General features: G+C 39.1%; 1 protein-coding gene across 1 annotated transcript in view; it reads right to left on the bottom strand.

Moving 5' to 3' along the window:
* Positions 1-299: 299 nt before the first annotated feature.
* LOC126176668 (alanine aminotransferase 1-like) overlaps positions 300-21,787 on the bottom strand; it is a 55,533-nt gene continuing 34,045 nt past the window's right edge. The window contains exons 7-12 of the mRNA XM_049923827.1: positions 16,577-16,656; positions 4,074-4,194; positions 3,817-3,938; positions 1,994-2,179; positions 739-887; positions 300-390 (exon numbers count right to left, since the gene is read on the bottom strand). Of these exons, the coding sequence (XP_049779784.1) occupies positions 300-390; positions 739-887; positions 1,994-2,179; positions 3,817-3,938; positions 4,074-4,194; positions 16,577-16,656 (749 nt within the window). The remainder of the gene's footprint in view (positions 391-738; positions 888-1,993; positions 2,180-3,816; positions 3,939-4,073; positions 4,195-16,576; positions 16,657-21,787) is intronic.

Genomic DNA, 21,787 nt, shown 5'->3' on the forward strand with positions numbered 1-21,787 from the left:
ACTCAGCTACACATGCAGTATTGTTTCTTTACTGATTAGCTGCTCAATGCCTCAGCTATATGGTGATTGGTTACTTTTACTCCTTCCATTATTTGTGATAGAGGTCTTATGCCCCTGTCAAAAACTTGGATACAAAGAAAGCATATGAAAAATGATGGATTGGGTGTAACATTCATTTTACAGCCTCTTCAGGAAGTACCAAATATTTTTAAATACTTTTAATTTTCCATCACAGAGGAAGAGAAGACAAAAACTCCTCATCCAGTCAAACTTGTGATTAGTTTTCTGAAATTTATGTGTTATCCATACTTCTGCATGAATTTATCATGATAAGCCTTGATTTTGTTCATCATACTCTCCAATTTCTGATGCTGAGGCAAAATTGTAGTTCTGGAAAAAAAAGAGGTATTAGAGTTATCTTTCAACAATATGTGACATATGAATAAAATAATGAAGTGGTTCAGTTCTAAAATGATGAATAAAAGATGAGAATAAAACTGAGGAACAGGAACAAAAAATTTGTACAGGTACTGAAAAGTATGAAATGTCAGTCACTCTGAATCTTTGAGTAGGTGGTTTTTGCCTTTAAATCATTTATACTCTTATCAACTACATTTTTAATCTGGTGTAGCACCCACACTGTGGTTGTAGTTGTTTAAGTGACTGGGAGCTGAATACTTCCCTCTTTCCACATACATAATTTACAATCAACATTCAAGTCAATATTATACTTCATACCTGAAATGATATGTCCCTGGTTTTTGTCCAAATTCTGATCCTGGTACAACAGAGATACCAGTATCCTCCAATAATCCCAATGCATAGAAAGCATCGGGTGGTAAATTATTTTGTTTAGCTTCCTTTATAGCATTGGGAGGAAGATGTAACTGAAACAAAAATTGACAGCAGGTCATGAATAATAAATAAACTTACTTTTGATGTGCCTTGCCAGGCACATTGGACTTGTGGCATTTTGCTTTTAATCTTTGACTTGTTTGTATTTTTATAAAGATGACTATTTTGCATGCTATGCTGGATCACTCCTTTGTAAGCTATGCTATGGAACAGCTGACAGTTTTTGTTCCCTTTGCGTTTATTCTCTATAATAGCTGCTGTAGATGTGCAGATCAGGGGTATGTGGTGATTTTTACTGTTGGTATCATCTTTTGTGATATTATGGCTTGCAACTTAGCTCGATCACATGAAGTCTTTAACTACATACAGTCAGTCTGTTGGCCCATAATACAAATTCATGTCATTGCATGAATACAGTTAACAATGATATTTTTCAATGCATGTTCACTGCTTTTTTATGGCCTGAATGATTTGAAGAGGGTTGTAGAAAACAACCAAAACTAGTCATTGTGTTCAAAATTGCAGTCTAGGCATTAAAAGTTTTTTATGTAAAAAAAAGTGTAATTCAAAAGTGTATATATATGCAACAAAATCAAAGCACAAAGAAGAAGTCTGTTTGTGAGAAACATCTGTCAAGGAGTGAGACAAAGGAGTCCATTATCACCCAAATTATTTAATATATATGTAGACATCATAAATACATGGCAGAATAAAGCAGTGCACCATTATAAGCTTAATAATAAAGTTATAAATACATTCCTGTTTGCAAATGATCAGATAATCTTAGTGCACTTTACAGAAGCTCTCCTGCGAACCTTGCAAGGTTCGCAGGAGAGCTTCTGTAAAGTTTGGAAGGTAGGAGACGAGATACTGGCAGAAGTAAAGCTGTGAGACCGGGCGTGAGTCGTGCTTCGGTAGCTCAGATGGTAGAGCGCTTGCCCGCGAAAGGCAAAGGTCCCGAGTTCGAGTCTCGGTCAGGCACACAGTTTTAATCTGCCAGGAAGTTTCATATCAGCGCACACTCCACTGCAGAGTGAAAATCTCATTCTACTATAGAACATGTTTCCCATTTGCATCATATAACATATACATATTTGTAACATCCACACATTTTACAAGAATGTTGTTGAAGTTGTACCTGTGGGAATGCATACATGGCACCTTGCACTTTGTTGCAGGACATCCCCTCTAGACTGTTGAACATGTTTACAATTGTCTTTGCTCTTACACTGAGTGAGCTTAAAATAGCCTCCTTTTCTGCAGTATACTGTTTGTATGAGGGATCCCCCGGCTGTGGTGGTTTGACTATACAATCAATTGCAACCTATAATCACACATAAAAATTATATATACAAATGAATCACCAATGATGTTCTTACTTCTAAGACAAAAAAGTCACTACACCATACAACTTATGAAATATGATTATCATTTTAAATGAAATGAGTAATCCATTGTTGAAGTCCATCAGACACTAAAATGTCATTCAGTGACTTAGTGGGTACATGTCAGACTAAAAATCCAAAGATGTAAAGTTCAAGATGCTGTCAGCCTCACCATTTTTTCTTTCACATCTCAGTTATTTTACCTGTGGAAAGGATATTTATTTGAAAAAATTCCTAGGTACACCATAATGTGAAGTTCATGTTAAATTGTGGGTCTTCTTATAACGGGCTGGATAAGTCCATTCATAGACTGGAAAGAGAGAGCGTACTACTTCCTTTATGACTGCACCTGGTGAAGTGCCATGATATTCACCCTTACAGTTCTGTTTTACCTCTGAAGTTAATATGTAAAAAATTGTTATGGAATAACCATGTTGGGTAAAAGATTTCATGTACAGAAATCTACATACTTGTCAGGTAACATTAAAAATTGACATATTCGCATTTTACAGAAATATGTCATAAAATTTGTTACATTTTGTGACCATTACATATAATTAATTATTGCTTCAGTAACAATTACTGTCAAACAAATTGTGCTCATAATACTGTGGAAGCGAACTCTCTATGCTGCTTACATAAAATGTGTGTTTTATTTTCTCTTATTTTGATTTTATTTAGCAAGTTTACATTTTTTACTATTTGCAAATTAATTTGTAAAAGTAAATCTATGCCACCATAAATCTGAAAGTTGTTGATGTAAAATTGAGACTAACAAACTGTTGAATGACATTTTGTTGAAGTGCTAAATAAAAGTACAGTGAATTTTATAAAGCTTTACTTATAATGCACAAATCACCTATGCATCGCTCCACTCCATTCCCGTCTGTAGAAGTGACTAAAATAGATTAAAGAGTGATACATAAAAGTTGTCGGAGAATAAAGACTCTTGTGTCATCTGTTGGTGTTGTGTTAAGACTGTAGATTGTAAATGTGTGGAAGCAGAAGTTTTACTGTGTGAATCTCTCGGTTTCACTAGTGTGTAGCAACAAAAGATGTTTGCGATTCCTAATAGTGCAGTCTGAAGGTAAGTATTGGCCAGACTTACTTTTTCCTTGTGAAGTTGATACGTAAAATACACCACATACAGTAACGAAAGGATGAACATACGAAATCCATTTTTAGTTACGCATGTGATACATTTTTAAAATAATTGTCACATGTGGCATATCTCACAAAATCTTCCTAAATGCAAGCAATAAGAAGATAAATACCAGCAACAAACTATAATGTGTAAAGTACCTAACTAGATGCAACACCTACATTTATGTGTAATAGCTCATTGAAGGGGCTAATATCTACAAATGAATGTGAGTTAGGCATTTTATGCCCATTTATGTGTCTGCTTCCTGCAGGGGATTGCATAAAGATACTCACTCCAGCGTTCTGTGGAATGAAATAGCCTCTCATGAAAATGTATTATTGTACATAAAAAATTAGAAAAAAAGTTCAACATGAAATTACTGTAAAATATAATCTTACAGCATTCAGAAACTTTTTAAGTCAGGGAGAGTACCTGTCCTGGGACAGTAGGGCATGACATGACAGTAAAACTTTTCATGCACATTGCTTTCACATCTGGCTCTAGGTTGATCAGCTCACAGTATCCTCCTCGTAGTCCACACTCTCCCGTGTATCCTGCAATAAACAAAACATACCCTAACAACACTGACACTGTTAAAGTTAGTTGAGGTATTATTTTATCCTTTCACTATTAGAAACCAAGGAAAACCAACAATAACATCACTATATCAATCAGAATAAACATTTTACCTTTCGATGCTGACATGAAAGAGGCCATCTCCATCTCACTATAAGGTGGTCCCATTTCCATCATAACCTTCTTAAATGAATAGAATTTGCTCTCTTCTGCATACACATTGTCCTGGTACACCTAAGGAAAAACAAATTACAACTGCAACTGCAAAGAAAAGTGATGTTTTTTCACACAGGTATCTGTACTGAAGAATGTAATGTAAAATGACAATTCATGGTCGTTATCATCATTAGTCACAAAAAACATTTCATTTGTCACTTTAATTTATTGTAATGCAACCATTCCAGCAGTGCATGTCAAGAACTGTACCATGTTCCATCTTAGTGCACTCCTATTTAGTTTAAATTTATCAGACACTGACAGTAGTAATATTCAGGTAGCATAATATTGCAATTGTTACCTTTACTCTTAAGTTTTCTTTAATGTTGTAACCAGTAAAAAACATTTTATTTATCATTTCAATTTATTGAAATGCAACCTTTCCAGCAGTGCATATCAAGAACTGTACCATAATATTGCAATTGTTACCTTTACTCCTTAGTTTTTGTTATGTTGTACCCAGTAAAACCTCCATTAACCATGGACCTTGCCGTTGGTGGGGAGGCTTGCATGCCTCAGCAATACAGATAGCCATGGCGTAGGTGCAACCACAACAGAGGGGTATCTGTTGAGAGGCGAGACAAATGTGTGGTTCCTGAAGAGGGGCAGCAACCTTTTCAGTAGTTGCAGGGGCAACAGTCTGGATGATTGACTGATTTGGCCCTGTAACATTAACCAAAATGGCCTTGCTGTGCTGGTACTGCAAACAGCTGAAAGCAAGGGAAACTACAGCCGTAATTTTTCCTGAGGGCATGCAGCATTACGGTATGGTTAAATGATGATGGCGTCCTCTTGGGTAAAATATTCTGGGGCTAAAATAGTCCCCCATTCGGATCTCCGGGCGGGGACTACACAAGAGGACGTCGTTATCAGGAGAAAGAAAACTGGTGTTCTATGGATCGGAGTGTGGAATGTCAGGTCCCTTAATCAGGCAGGTAGGTTAGAAAACTTAAAAAGGGTAATGGACAGGTTAAAGTTAGATGTAGTGGGAATTAGTAAAGTTTGGTGGCAGGAGGAACAAGTCTTCTGGTCAGGTGAATACAGGGTTATAACTATAAAATCAAATAGGGGTAATGCAGGAGTAGGTTTAATAATGAATAAAAAAAAATAGGAGTGCGGGTAAGCTACTATGAACAGCATAGTGAACACATTATTGTAATAAGGTTAGACATGAAGCCCATGCTTACCACAGTAGCACAAGTTTATATGCCAACTAGCTCCACAGATGAAGAAGAGATTGAAGAAATGTATGATGAGATAAAATAAATTATTCACATAGTGAATGGAGACAAAAATTTAGTTGTCATGGGGGACTGGAATTCGACAGTAGGAAAAGGAAATGAAGGAAAAGTAGTAGGTGAATATGGAATGGGGGTAAGGAATGAAAGAGGAATCCGCCTGGTAGAATTTTACACAGAGCATAACTTAATCATAGCTAACAAATGGTTTAAGAATCATGAAAGAAGGTTGAATATGTGGAAGAGGCCTGGAGACACGGGAAGGTTTCAGATAGATTATATAATCATAAAACAGAGATTTAGGAACCAGGTTTTAAATTGTAAGACATTTCCAGGGGCAGATGTGGATTCTGACTACAATCTATTGGTTATGAACTGTAGATTAAAACTGAAGAAACTGCAAAAAGGTGGGAATTTAAGGAGATGGGACCTGGATAAAATGAAAGAACCAGAGGGTATAGAGAGTTTCATAGAGAGCATTAGGGAATGAGTGACAAAAATGGGGGGAAAGAAATCCAGTAGAAGAAGAATGGGTAGTTTTGAGAGATGAAATAGTGAAGGCAGCAGAGGATCAAGTAGGTAAAAAGACGAGGGATAGTAGAAATCTTTGGTTGATGGAACAGATATTGAATTTAATTGATGAAAGGAGAAAATATAAAAATGTAGTGAAGCAGGCAAAAAGGAATACAAACTTCTCAAAAATGAGATTGACAGGAAGTGCAAAATGGCTAAGCCGGGATAGCTAGAGGACAAATGTAAGGATGTACAAGCATGTATCACTAGGGGTAAGACAGATACTACCTACAGGAAAATTAAAGATACCTTTGGAGAAAAGAGAACCACTTGTATGAATACCAAGAGCTCAGATGGAAAACCAGGTCTACACAAAGGAGGGAAAGCAGAAAGGTGGAAGGAGTATATAGAGGGTCTATACAAGGGCAATGTACTTGAGAGCAATATTAAGAGAGAGCTGAAGATGGAATGGGACATATGATACTGCATGAAGAATTTGACAGAGCACTGGAAAATCTGAGTCAAAACAAGGCCCCAGGAGTAGACAACATTCCATTAGAACTACTGATAGCCTTAGGAGAGCCAGCCCTGACAAAACTCTACCATCTGGTGAGCAAGCTGTATGAGACAGGCAAAATACCTTTAGACTTCAAGAAGAATTCCAAAGAAAGCAGGTGTTGACAGGTGTGAAAATTACCGAACTATCAGTTTAATATTTGACAGTTGCAAAATACTTACACGAATTCTTTGGAGACGAATGTAAAAATTGGTAGAAGCCAACCTTGGGGAAGATCAGTTTGGATTCCGTAGAAATATTGGAACACGTGAGGCAATACTGCCCCTACAACGTATCTTAGAAAATAGATTAAGAAAAGGAAAACCTACATTTCTAGCATTTGTAGACTAAGAGAAAGCTTTTGACAATGTTGACTGGAATACTCTCTTTCAAATTCTGTAGGTGGAAGCGAAAGGCTATTTACAATTTGTACAAAAAACCAGATGGCAGTTATAAGAGTCAAGGGGCATGAAAGGGAAGCAACAGTTGGGAAGGGAGTGAAATAGGGTTGTATCCTATCCCCATTGGAGTAGGAATTAAAATCCAGGGAGAAGAAATAAAAATTTTGCGGTTTGCCGATGACATTGTAATTCTGTCAGAGACAGCAAAGGACTTGGAAGAGCAGTTGAACGGAATGGACAGTGTCTTGAAAGGAGGATATAAGATGAACATCAACAAAAGCAAAACGAGGATAATGGAATGTAGTTAAATTAAGTTGGGTGATGCTGAGGGAATTAGATTAGGAAATGAGACACTTAAAGTAGTAGATGAGTTTTGCTATTTGGTGAGCAAAATAACTGATGATGGTTGAAATAGGGAGGATATAAAATGTAAACTAGCTATGGCAAGGAAAGTGTTTCTGAAGAAGAGAAATTTGTTAACATCGAGTATAGATTTAAGTGCCAGGAAGTCTTTTCTCAAAGTATTTGTATGGATTGTAGCCATGTACGGGTGTGAAACGTGGACGATAAATAGTTCAGACAAGAAGAGAATAGAAGCTTTCGAAATGTTGTGCTACAGAAGAATTCTGAAGATTAGATGCATATTTCACACAAGTAATGAAGAGGTACTGAATAGAATTGGGGAGAAGAGGAATTTGTGGCAGAACTTTACTAGAAGAAGGAATCGGTTGGTAGGAGATGTTTTGAGACATCAAGGAATCACCAATTTAGTACTGGAGGGCAGTGTGGAGGGTAAAACTCATAGAGGGAGACCAAAAGACGAATACACTATGCAGATTCAGAAGGACGTAGATAACAGTATGTACTGGGAGATGAAGCAGCTTGCACAGAATAGAGTATCATGGAGAGCTGCATCAAACCAGTCTCAGGACTGAAGACCACAACTACTACAACAACAACAACACCCAGTAAAACTACTTTGCTGAACTGTCATTATACATAGTCAATTAATCAGGGGAGACTAAGTGGGCAAGATATCTCTATTTGGCTGCTGTGTCTTCCTCGATTTTTTGTCATGGACAACTTCCCCTACAGCGTTCCCTGCATTATAAAGCTTGGCAGTTCTTTTAGCCTCTAAGTGTTTCTTTGATTCAGCCAGAAGTAGCAATCCCTGGTTCAAAAAACTAAAAAATTTATGTCTTTCTGTGGTTTTTTCTGCTATCACTTGGTGAGTAGATGTTTGATATTATAAGTATAAGCAAAATATTACTTTAAACATCGAAGAGGTCAAAAGTACCAGAACATCCGATTAACCAAAAATACACGAAGCCAATCCGAGTAACACACAGATGGCTTTATTCGTAAACCTCTGAACAATAACAAAAATAAATCTCTCGTGACTCCACACATAACGAGACAAAAGAATCACACAGAAGGTGCAACATAAATGATACACGGGACAACTAATGCAAATGGAAAGAACACAGTGAGAGTAAGTGAGCTCTCCTGTTTGTGTATATAGGTGCAAGTTGCCAGTAGGCAGCACGTCGGAACCCTGCCGTGTGTACGCTTCCTACAGCTGGCCTCTAATGACTGGCCCACACTGATACAGTTGGCATTTGATTTAAAAACACTCGTGCCACAACACTGCACTCAGTGCACTCGTAGCCGCACGCACCAGTAACAGGGTACACCACACGTGTCCCTCGTGTGAAGACGGCACCCGGGCGACGGAGGAGACGCCGGTGGCCCGACGAGAGATGCACCCGTCAGATCTCGAGTGGCGGCAGCCGGTGCCGCGGTGGGGGCAGAGCGGGATGGGACGACGTACTGTGTGGTCACTGGAGCATAGGGCCGGAATGCACAGAGGTGCAGGCACCCCCAAGTTTGGTGAGCTGATGGCAACACAGGGGAGGAGGGAGCCATCGCTGTCTCTGCATCATCATCATCATCATCAGCAGCAGCAGCATCAGGTAGGTGCCAGTGTGGAGGAGATGGGGCCGGACCCACCACCAATGATGGCTGAGGTGATGATGACGGGGGATGGTGGACACAGCCCGACTGGAATAGTAGGCTTGGCAACAGACCTGAGGCCAGAGGCAGTCTAGCACCTGGCACTGGGAAGCTGGAACGTGAGGGTGTTGCACACGGGGGAGGCAGCCATTACGATGGGGCACCTCCGAAGCAGGTGACGACATGCTCCGGGCAGAGGGCGACGGAGCGGGCTGCGGTGACAGGGACCTCACCTGCGAACTGGCAGCTTCTAGCAGCAAGTAGGAGTGCATCTGATCAAAGTGATGCGTGACTAGCCCGTCAGCCGTACGGATGTCCCGTGACGGCATCCCTGGCAGTGGACGACAGTGGCCGGTATCCACTTGGACCGGTGACCGAACCGTTGCTTCCACACTGGCAATCCCGGTGTGATGCAGCCGGACGAACCTGACTGGGGCAGGTGCGGCACAGGCCACAGAAAGTGGGGGAGCGCATGTGGCTGCCAGCTGTGAAGCCACTCAGCCAGTCTCCACTCCCCCGTAGGTGTGAAGTGATATGTGCTCAAAAAACAGAGAAGGGCATTGTCCAGTGAAGAATCCACAACAAACTTTTTCATTTGGATTTGAACATATGCATCAGTCGTTCCACCTTACCACTTGATTGAGGGTGGAATGGCAGAACTGTAACACGATGAATGCTGTGACGAGAACAAATCAATTGAAAGATATAACAAACAAACTGTGGCCCATTATCAGAAACTAAGATACAAGGCAGCCCATCAATAGGAAAAAACTCAAAAGCGTATTAAATATAGCGTCAGCCGACATCGATGCACCGAAGCGTGTCAGCAAACCAGGAAAATGGATCCACAACCGAGGGCCAACGGGATTTCAAGAAATGTATAAAATACATGTTTGAATATCAGGTGCATTTATTTTAAACCCAAATATCACCTGGTTTCAGTCGTGGATCTTCTCCACGGATAAGGGTTAAAATAATTTGAGCCACAACATTACATTTGTCATTAGTTAAATAATGTGTAGAGCATGTCACGAATATCAATACATGATATAGGACTTTTAGAAGCAAAAATACTAATACCAAGTGTACACACAGCAGTACTGAAGAGAAGATAGGAGTCCTGATATTCTCTTCAGCATTACTGTGCGCACACTTGCTTCTAGTATTATATTTATCAATATTACTGTTTTAGGATTGTTGACAGTTAACTTTTCAAGGTAGTAAATACACAAATATGTACAACATTATCTTTATCTGACATTCCTGAGGAGTGAACACTTTCCAACTCAGTGATGAGCTGCCCCGGAATGTGATCCCATAAACCATCAGTGAACAAAAATGGGGAAAGTACGAATTTTGAGGCAAAGCAAGTGAATCTGTCTGATCGATATATATTCAAGACAGCACAGGACACCAGAAAGTGGGGCACCCATTCTCTCCTCTGTGGCGCCAAGCGTACAAACTGCCTAATTTTGCAGGCACGTAGAGATTGTGCAACAAAATTCAAAAAATCATAATAAGTAATCTAATTCAAATTGTAGCTTCAGATGTCCAGAGATATTCAAAAGTATCAAATCCTGAGTTTGGCAGGGATTTATCTAATAGTTGGTGTAAGGACCAATGTTTTTGTAATATTTGGAGGCACAGAATATAAAAGCTACAACTTTAAGCATTATATTCCAGCAACAGTTATTAAAAGAAATAAAATAAAAGTTAATATGGCAATAGAATCCCAATTGGGAAAGATAACTGAGATTTGATCTTGCATGAAGATACTCTTTGAGGGAACAGCTAAATGCACTAGTGATAAGAAATCCAGAGTTACTATCACCATCTGCAAGAAATGACAAAAGAAGAACCGTTATAGAAAAAGGAGAGTGCAGGAGTGAATCAGTGTGAACACTGTTTGCAGTATAGCTGATGAGTGCAAGCCTCGGTTAGCTGTAGCTGGGAATAATATGATTAGGCGTTTAACACAAGGTGTTAAAGGGCAGTGCATTGGTGGAGCTGTCATTTGCACTCAGCTGCTTAATGTGAAAAGGTATTTTACACGATTATGGCCACACAATGGGAATTAACAGACTTTGAATGAGGTACGGTAGTCAGAGCTAGATGCATGGGACATGCTATTTCAGAAACTGATTGGGAATGCAATATTCTGATATCCAAAGTCTGAAGAGTATGCTGAGAATAACAAATTTCACGCATTACCTCTCACCACAGACAATGCAGTGGCTGACAGCGTTCACTAATTGAATGAGAGCTGTGGTGTTTGAATAGAATTGTCAGTGCTAATACACAAGCAACACTGCATGAAATAATTGCACAAAATCAATGTGAACATATGATAAACATATCCTTTAGGGTAATGTAGTGAAATCTGGTGTTAATGGGCTATGGCAGCAGATGACTTAGATGAGTTCCTTTTGCTAGCAGCATGACATCTCCTGTAGTGCCTCTCCTTGGCTTGTTACCATGTCAGTTGTACCCTGGATGGCTGGAAAACTGTGGCCTGGCCAGATGAGTCCTGATTTCAGTTGGTACAAGACAGTAGGGTTCGGGTGTGTTGTAGACCCCATGGAGCCACGGACCCAAGTTGTCAACAAGGCACTGTGCAAGGTGCCCTCCGCCACACACCGTTGGGTGGCTTGCGGAGTATAAATGTAGATGTAGATGTAGATGTAGATGAAGGTGGTGGTGGCTCTGTAACAGTATGGGCTGTGTTTATGTGGAATGGACTGGACTGGGTCCTCTGCTCCAACTGAATTGGTTATTTATTGGAAATAGTTATATTTGGCGACCATTTGCAGCCACTGATGGACTTCATGCTCCCATGAGAATGTGCCATGTCACCGGACCACAATTGTTCATGATTGGTTTGAAGAACATTCTGGACAGTTCAAGCAAATGGTCTAGCCACCCAGATTGCCTGACATGTATCTCATTAAACATTTATGGGACATATTCAAAATGTCAGTTTGCAAACCAACAATTTCACAATTATGCACAACTATGGAGACAGTGTGGTCAATATTTATGCAGGGGACTTCCATCAACTTGTCAAGTCCATCCCATGTTGAGTTGCTGCACTATGCTGGGCAAAAGGAGGTCCAACGCTATATTATGAGGTATTCCATGGCTCTTTTCACCTCAGTGTAATAATAATAATAATAATAATAATAATAATAATAATAGCATTTATTTGTCTGTAATAACTTTACAGTCTTGCATATCATCAGTTTTTGTACATTTACAAAGGTATCATGCCATACATGTAATGAATATATACAACAAGTTGCATATTATATACTATTATATAAACATTCACCAACATTTTGTACTCAGGCAGACTAAACTAAAATTGTCAATAACAGAGCTTAGAATTATTTGAATGAGTGTAAACAGTTTTAATTAACAATTGTTTCAATTTTATTTTAAAATGATGGCCATGGAGCTCCTTTGTATTATTTGGTAACTTATTGTCTTACAGCTTCAAGTGCACCGTGATGTGTAGCTGTTTTGTTAGTCATTACCCTATGATAACCACATCTGATTTGTGTATTGTAATTATGAGTGTGTCTATTCATTATCCTCAGTTCATTATTCTCTTTTACAAACATAACAATCTTAAGAACATACAATGAATACACAGTCAGTAAATCATAATGTCTGAAGTAGTCCCTTCGGGAGTCGCATTTACTTATATTGTCAATTAGCCTCAATGCTCTCTTTCGAAGCCTGAATGTCTTATCCATTTAGACTGTGGTTGGTGGATGAGCAAATGCAATTGTCTAAGGACAATAGGATTTATTATATTGAGAGATGCTGCTAATCTTACAGGTGTAGCTGATGTATTCTTTTCATGTTAGATGTTGTCAATCACAAAGCCTAAAAACATAGGTTTATTGGATGTTTCACCTGTACACAATTATTCAGTATGAGACTGGTTATAATTAAACAATAATTTTATTACAAGAGTCTTGTCTTTGTTCAGTGTAATTTTATTCATTCTTAGATATTTTGTGATTGGTACAGAGTTCTCTTTATTGCTTTGCTGATGAGTCTGGCCCAAGCTAATAAATGATGTGTCATCAGCATAGTTCACTAGCATTGAGTTTTGCGACCATGTTATGTCATACAATAAAGAAAAAGAGGCCAAGAATATTTCCGTGAGGGACTCCACATTTAGGAGATTCGTGTGCTGTTTTTACTGTTAGGATTTTACTTTTGTTCTTATAACATAGTTTAGTACACTATCTTCTGTCTTGGATGTACTAACTTAAGAAGTAGAGTGCTACTCCTCTTATACTGTAAGTCTCTAATCTGGATAATAGTACTGCATGGTTCATAGAATCAAAGTCTTTAGACAAATCTAGGAAAGTCCCAATAACTTTGTTTCTTTTATCGAGTTTGTTTAGCATTTAATAGATAAAAGTTGCTACTGCCATTGTTGTAGACCTCCCTTTTCAGAACCCAAACAATGAGTTGTTTAAGACGTTCTGAAGTATTGAAGTCGATGAGACTGACCTTTAATTGTTTATGTCTGTGACTGCTCCCTTTTTATACACTGGTTGTATCTCAGTAATTTTGAAAAGTTCAGGAATGGTCCCCTGGCCAGTTGAACTGTTTATTAAATGGGCTGTCGGTTTAATTAATTCCTTAAGTAATGTAGATAGTATGTCGGGGCGTGAGTCATGCTTGGGTAGCTCATTGGTAGAGCACTTGCCCGCGAAAGGCAATGGTCCCGAGTTCGAGTCTCAGTCCGGCACACAATTTTAATCTGCCAGGAAGTTTCATATCAGCGCACACTCTGCTGCAGAGTGAAAATCTCATTCTGGAAGGAGTAAATACGTTGGGAAGTGAGCAAGAATTCCAAGATGCGTGCTTTTGATTTTCTGGTTTCCCTCTTAACCATTGCTCATATAGATTTTATTATTATTATTATTGATTCCAGACATGTGGAACTTCTTTTTTAACATTTTGTATCACTTTCGATAGACATCAAATTATTTGTTATAATATGAAAATAATCATACCAGCATAGTATTGAGATTTAAATTGATGCTGTCTGAAAAAGTCACATTGTTATAACCTATTGGCTAAAGATGATGGAGGGTGACAGGCAAGGGGCAGGCATCTGCTATTTACTTCCATGACATCGCCGCATAGTCGGCAGTCAGCATGAGTGGGTGGTCACCACAGTTCCTGCCCTGTGCCATGGTATCCACAAGTCATCACTGGGTATAACACTGTACAATTTGCTTTTAACTTTGTTTTATTATATTACTACAAATTAAATAGTTGGTTCATAGATGATCTACATCAAGTAGAAACTGGCCACCACTTATGAATAAAATGTTCCTGTATTAATGCACCTTTGTGTGAACAGATAGTTAGATGCAGCCACCATGTATTTGTTACATTATTACCTCCGATCTTCACCTGAGAGTGTAGACTCGTGTGGTAAGAGTCATGAGTACGAAGTGATTTTTATGTATGTGTAGATTTAATGTGTAAGCCCCTTTAGTGTGCAAACTCTGTACCCTTTTGCATGTATAGAGATAATTATTGTAGTCCGTTTTCTTTCTGTAGATGGAAATTGTATGTAAACATGACCTCCATTAATTGAACTGGGATCAAAATATTATACTTTCTATTCTCTGCTAATAGGCGTAAGTTATATGTCCGATGTAACATAAGGGTTTTGTTTTCATGTGCTGAGAGAGTGAACTTTTTATAAACGCCAATTTCAGCTGCATTAGTGGTGAGATGTATCTGGCCCAGACATGATAGCTGGACCATCATTTACATTGGTCCATCTCTGCATATTTGTACAGTCTTCCATCAAAACATTACCTTCGGCATTTCATTAGGTTGGTGCATAAGTTCATAGTGTTTTGCCGGCCGGGGTGGCCGAGCAGTTCTAGGCTCTACAGTCTGGAACCGCGCAACCGCTACGGTCACAGGTTCGAATCCTGCCTCGAGCATGGATGTGTGTGATGTCCTTAGGTTACTTAGGTTTAAGTAGTTCTAAGTTCTAGGGGACTGATGACCTCAGAAGTTATGTCCCACAGTGCTCAGAGCCATTTGAACCATCATAGTGTTTGCAGTTTGCACATTGGTATTCTGATTGATTTGGGTTTATTTATCATTTGTAATTTTTTATTTGTAGCTCACTGTTGCTATTTGATTTTACATTTTGTCATTTTGAGATAGTGAGTGGAGCTGTGGACACTAGAAAAAGAAGTGCCAAGTAGAGATATTGTAAAATTTATGACATATTTTTCTGTTTGATATCAGTAGAGGGGTAACAGCAGTGGAAGCAGCCAGAAACATTTGCACCATGTACGGGGATAACACCACTGCACAGAGCACAGGAAGAAAATGGTTTTCTAGTTTTAAGGAGAATTGTTTTGACATTAGTGACTCTCCATGTTCAGGAAGACATTTGGGGTTTGATGAAGATTGTTTGAACACACTAATTCTCAATTATCCACATCAGTGTGCTTAAGAAGTGGAAAATGTGATCAACTGTGGTCATTTCACCATCATGTGACATTTCAAAAATTGGAAACCACATGCGTTAAACTAAAATTACAAAAATCATCGGGTGGTGATATGTGCATCTCTGCTTGTTAGTCATTAATTGGCTCATGAACAACACTGACCAGTCTCATTACAGGTGACAAGAAATTGTGTCTTTATGCTAACATAAGGAAAAGAAAGGAATGGATGAAAAGGAATGGATGAGCCCAAAGAAAGAAACAACTCTCTATGCAAAGACCGGTGTGCATTCACAAAAGATAACATTATGCATCTGGAGGAACAGCAACCATGTAGTGTACAAAGAATTGCTTCCCCGAGGTGTAACCATCATTGCTGACATGCATTGTTTGAACATGGATCAATGAGTTCTTTGCCTTAAAATCATGTTATTTCTATAGTTGTGGAATTTAAAAGTTATCCAGCATTGGCAGACTGTTGTAAATAGTGAAGGAAAATTTATTATTGAGGACTAAAGCATCTGTTATGTGTATCTGTTGTTTTTATTAAACTTGTGGAGAAACAATATGAAATTATGCAACATTCCAATGGTATGTTAATTTGTTGTATAAACTTCCTGTAATAGGTAAACTTCATTGCAATAAATGGACCATTTGTATGCCAGTGCCCGTCCATTTCCAACATGCCTCTCCTTTACCAGTAAGCTTATATGATAGTTGCTAATAATACAACAAGTTCCCGGAATCCAAGGATAACCATCTAATTTTTCCTAAAATAGTAATCTAGTAAACATTTTACTTGAAAAATTTCAGATGTGCTATTTGAGAAATAGACTGGATAGCTGTCTACAAACCAAATAATGTTTGTCTAAACTGTATTGTTGTATCAAACTGTATTACATGTGTCAAATTCAGTTTTAATAACTTGGTGACATGGCTGTGAATACAATGAAATGAATAAAGCACTACATACTGTACCAGTTTTCCTAAAGAAGACCATTCTAGCTTCCTACATTATTTACGTAGTGATTTTGAATGTCTCTAAGTCTAAAATTTAAGAAGGCTCAACCTGACCACAATAATAAGCTTGGAATTTCCTTTCTTCACTGTTATTATGGCGTATATTGTGATTAATAACATTTGGATAATGTGAAAACAGAATTTTGAAAAACTTACCTCATCAGCTAAAATAAATAATCTCTCCTGATAGGCAAATTTAATTATCTCTTCAATGTTATTTCTTGAAAGGACTTGCCCTGTAACAAGGAAAGTACAATCTATTATAAAACAAGTACTTTGGGAATCGAATTAACAAAACTTTCATAATGAGTGCACTGAAAACAGCAATTAGTCCCCACACTGCCGAGAGTTAAATGATCTTCTCATTTTTAACGACTTGGCAGTTTTTCAATGTCAAACCGAAATGGTCTTTTTTGACTCAAGATGCCACAGCTGCTAGCTGTGTTATTATAATAACTGAAGCAACAAACAAAGAGGCTTAAACCCCAACACTCATTGCTTGAGTTTTCGCTACTCTTATACTACATGTACTCTTTCCCTCACATTCTCTTCCCAGGCCCTAGCATTTCAATCCCTAGGAATGCAACACACTCCAGGAATAAAAATGAAATCCCAATATACTTCTTTATCTTACTCATAAAATGTCCTAAGTTAAACATTAGCCAATTATTGTGGAGGCTAAACCCATATTCAGTAGGAAAGTATTCTCCCATTCTCTGTTTGCTGCCACTGCATTCAGGTGGCTTCAGCTACAAAGTGGTTATAACTTAACTGACAGCTGCAGTGTGGACCATACACATCATAGGATGTTGAAACACTGTAGATATGTTCATTAATCGGAGCTTTCATGGAATATGCTGAAAAAAATAATAGTTCCATGTTCTGCCACCAGATGACAGTAGGGTGTTGAAAGCAGTCAAAATGTGAAATACTTCCTGTTTTAACATCAGTATGCTGTTTTTTGGTAGATGACTCATTTTGATTCCCTTTGCAAAGTGAATGCTGGTGTAAAAAGTTAAGAAGCTTGAAGTTTTCAATACAAAACGCAAGGGCTGTTGAGAAGAAAGACTGCGCAGTGCTGTCTGCTGGTAAAGTTGTTTCATCAGAATGGCAGCAGCAGCAGCAGCAGTGCATTACCGGAGTATCACTGACAGAAACAGCGGTGAAGAAGCCCAGTGTCAATAAATGTGTTAAAGAATATGATCAAGGAATTTGAAGAAACAGATGAATTGGGTGGTGTTCAAGGTAGAAGGAGGCGGCTCATTGGCAAGGCAGTTGTTCATAAAGTGGCCGTGGCTATACCAATCGTGCAGCATATGCCTGAGATTCTCCAGCTAGTACTCAAGTTAAGTCATAGGGATTGATTCTCACCTGGTCAACAGTTCAAAAGATGTTGTAGTGTATTTTACTATGCTATGCCTACAAGATTCAGAATGTGCACCAAATGAAGCTCGAAGGCTACAATGCCATGAGTTTTCCCTTCTTCTTTTGCGTGCATGGAAATGGATGATGTGGGTGGGAAACATTCTTTGGATGGACGAGGCACATTTTACTCTGCACAATGCCTTGAGTGTGCAGAACTGTCACATGTGGGATTCTACTCCACTGCATGTTGTGCAGGAACATCCACTCCACACAGCTTATGTTTTTGTGTGGTGATGTTTCACAAGCTCCTTCATTCTTGGTCCAATTTTCTTTGAGGAGGTGACATCCTGTAAACCTGTTAGCTCTACAACGACATTTTCATGTTGTAAGGACTCCTTATGTAACATGTGGTTTGAGCTTTGCAAGAACGTAACTGTGTCCACACCACTATTTTGATGCAAAATAGGGTGACACAACATGTCACTTGCTAGGAGAAAGATTTGCTTTGAGAAACATTCAGTAATGACTATATCATCTCTAGACAATTTCAAGATATGTAGCCTTTCAGATCCCCAACCTTAATCAGTGTGACTTCTGGTTGTGGGGATATCTGAAAGATCATGTCTATCAGGGCTGTGTCTAGACTCTTCCTGACCTGAAGGAGAACATGCAATGATGTATCGCTCTGATTGCACAGATATGTCGCAAGCAACTGTCGACTATCCTGTCGGAAAACCATATTGAACACATATATCCTAATAAACCTGCCAGAACTAACATTATCATCTGTTTGGTCAACCTTCCCCTTTTCCTGCACTTAACCACATTCTGACTGCTTACAGTGCCATATTTTCACCTGGGGGTAGAAAGTGAAACTATAATTTTTTCAACATGATCTGGGAGTGCACTGTTTAATTGACATATGAGGTGTGACTATAAAGTAATGAGACCGATGTGAAAAAAAATGTTGCTTACCGTTATAGTCAAGTTTAGTGTTGTCTACTTCAAAGTAGTTTCCTTCTGATTGCATTTTGTCTCTGGATCATACTGAAAAAACCAACTTTCATCACCAGTGGTAACACAGCTCAACAATTCTGGATTGATTTCTGTTTGCTCTAACAGATTGGGTGCCACAGTTTTCCATGTTTCTCACTGTTGTGGTGTGAGACTTTTGGGGACCATTTTTTCACATATCTTTCTCATATCAAGATCTTCATTTATTATTAGATGAACCGCTTCTCGATTGATGTTAGTTCTGCAATCACTTTCATGGATAATCTTCGATCAGATTGTGCCAAGTTGACATTTGTCCGAGAGGTTGATGGTCATCCACTGCGGTCTTCATCTTCAGTATTCATTCTGCCTTCACTAAACATTTTATGCCAACAAAAAACTTGAGCTCTTGACATAACCTCCCCTCCAAAAGCCTTCTGAAGCTTACCGTAAGTTGTCGTCATGTTTCACTGAATTTAACACAAAAAGAAATGGCATACCGTTGCGCAATATTATGTGGTTCCATTTCCGTGACGAGAGACACAAACACGTGTTAACTTATTACAGCACAACTCACAACTGAGCAGTTGCATTGATGCGTCACTTGAACTAGAAGCAGCTTATAGACCAAGGTCAAAGATATTGTGCTTACGCAGGCCTGCAGGGTTGCCAGATCTTGCAAAGAAAATCAGTCTCATTACTTTATTGCCGCACCTCATACGTACGATGTTTCAGCACTTTCTGATGTATTCAGCCTGCACTACAGCACTCTGAACACTGTCAGTTTCTTTATAATTACTCAGTATGATATCCTGTAACTCTTGAAATAAATGTCTTTATACAGAGTTTAACCTCAGTAGATATTAAACTGTCGCATAGTCCACATTTTGTGCACTAGTGTCATGAAAAGTGAGTCTCAGTGTCTTGGATAGTAGCATCCACATATTGGAAGATAACAGGTCCCTGTGAGCAAGTCTTCTGTCTTCTTCATGTCCCAGAATGCCATCAGGTGTCTTCTGCACACTGACATCCAGCAATGAGAGATGGCCATAACTGTCAACCTCCATGGTGAATATGATGTTTCTGTGAACCCTGTTGTAGTAGTAAAGAAAACAAATTCCTATGCCATTTGTTGAAAGGATTGCTCCCATGTTTCCACAATAGGTATTCAGTAATAATGCTGTTGTTAATGCAGTGTGACATCTTTGGATTCACTGAAATATAAGTTTGCTATAGTGATGAGAGATGAATGCATTAAGTTGGACTGTAAAATTTAAATATCAATAAATAAATAAATAAATTTCATTATCTTTCAGACGAATTGTATCCATTACAGTCCTCCAAGATATGAGTTGGTTGAGTTATAAATGTGCTTGCTCATACATAATGTGGAAAACAAAGACTACTGGATTTATTGAAGGATAACAGAACAAATATGAGGTAGATGCAATAAGCGTCCACCAAAATTTTGACCATTTCTTGGATTATTATGCAACAAAGAGGTTTTCTTTTTAGAGACTCTTAAAACTACTATATTCAGATGAAGTCAAACAATGGAAAATCCAGGATGGAAAAATGACTGTCTCTGAGAGATTGTGGTTTATTTTTCATCACGCAGAAGTGTTGATCTATTCATTTTTAAGGGTACAGATATCAATCCTTTACTTGAAGGATCAAATCCACCCTTATGCTGCTTTGCTACAGTGAATTGGCATCGCTGATGGGGTGGCCCTCATGGCTTGAAGGGAGAGATTGATGCCTGAAGATTGTTTAGCATGAAGGACTGAGTCACTCGTGCCAGACCATGCTTGCAGAGCAGATCCTGATGGACCATACTTCTGCAATCGTATGCAAAAGTGAAGTATTTTATTGAAAGATTATAAAGAGTCATGTTGGAGCCATCATGGGGGTAGGAGGTGAATGTATGCGAGCAAAGTGAGAATTTAGAAGCTCAGGTTAAATTTTGTATTGGGGTAGTTATTACACTACTGGCCATTAAAATTGCTACACCACGAAGATGATGTGCTACAGATGCGGAATTTAACTCACAGGAAGAAGACGCTGTGATATGCAAATGAGTAGCTTTTCAGAGCATTCACACGAGGTTGGCACCGGTGGCGACACTTACAACATGCTGACATGAGGAAAGTTTCCAACCAATTTCTCATACACAAACAGCAGTTGACTGGCGTTGCCTGGTGAAACGTTGTTGTGATGCCTCTTGTAAGGAGGAGAAATGTGTACCATCATGTTTCCGACTTTGATAAAGGTCAGATTGTAGCCTATCGCGATTGCAGTTTATCGTATCGCGACATTGCTGCTTGCGTTGGTCGAGATCCAATGACTGTTGGCAGAATATGGAATCGGTGGGTTCAGGAGGGTAATATGGAATGCCGTGCTGGATCCCAATGGCCTCGTATCACTAGCAGTCAAGATGACAGGCATCTTATTTGCATGGCTGTAATGGATCGTGGAGCCACGTCTCGATCCCAGAGTCAACAGATGGGAACGTTTGCTGCATCACAGACAGGAGTGCCTGCGATGGTGTACTCAATGACGAACCTGGGTGCACGAATGACAAAACGTCATTTTTTCGGATGAATCCAAGTTCTGTTTACAGCATCATGATGGTCGCATCCATGTTTGGCAACATTGCGGTGAACGCACATTAGAAGCGTGTATGTGTCATCACCATACTGGCGTATCACCCAGTGTGATGGTATGGTGTGCCATTGGCTACACGTCATGGTCACCACTTGTTCGCATTGACAGCACTTTGAACAGTGGATGTTACATTTCAGATGTGTAACGACCCGTGGCTCTACCCTTCATTCAGTCCCTGCGAAACCCTACATTTCAGCAGGATAATGCATGACTGCATGTTGCAGGTCCTGTATGGGCCTTTCTGGATACAGAAAATGATCCACTGCTGCCCTGGCCAGCACATTCTCTAGATCCCTCACCAATTGAAAACGTTTGGTCAATGGGGGCCGAGCAACTGGCTCGTCA

The sequence above is a fragment of the Schistocerca cancellata genome, chromosome 3 (genome assembly GCF_023864275.1).
Source record: "Schistocerca cancellata isolate TAMUIC-IGC-003103 chromosome 3, iqSchCanc2.1, whole genome shotgun sequence".
Classification (NCBI taxonomy): domain Eukaryota; kingdom Metazoa; phylum Arthropoda; class Insecta; order Orthoptera; family Acrididae; genus Schistocerca; species Schistocerca cancellata.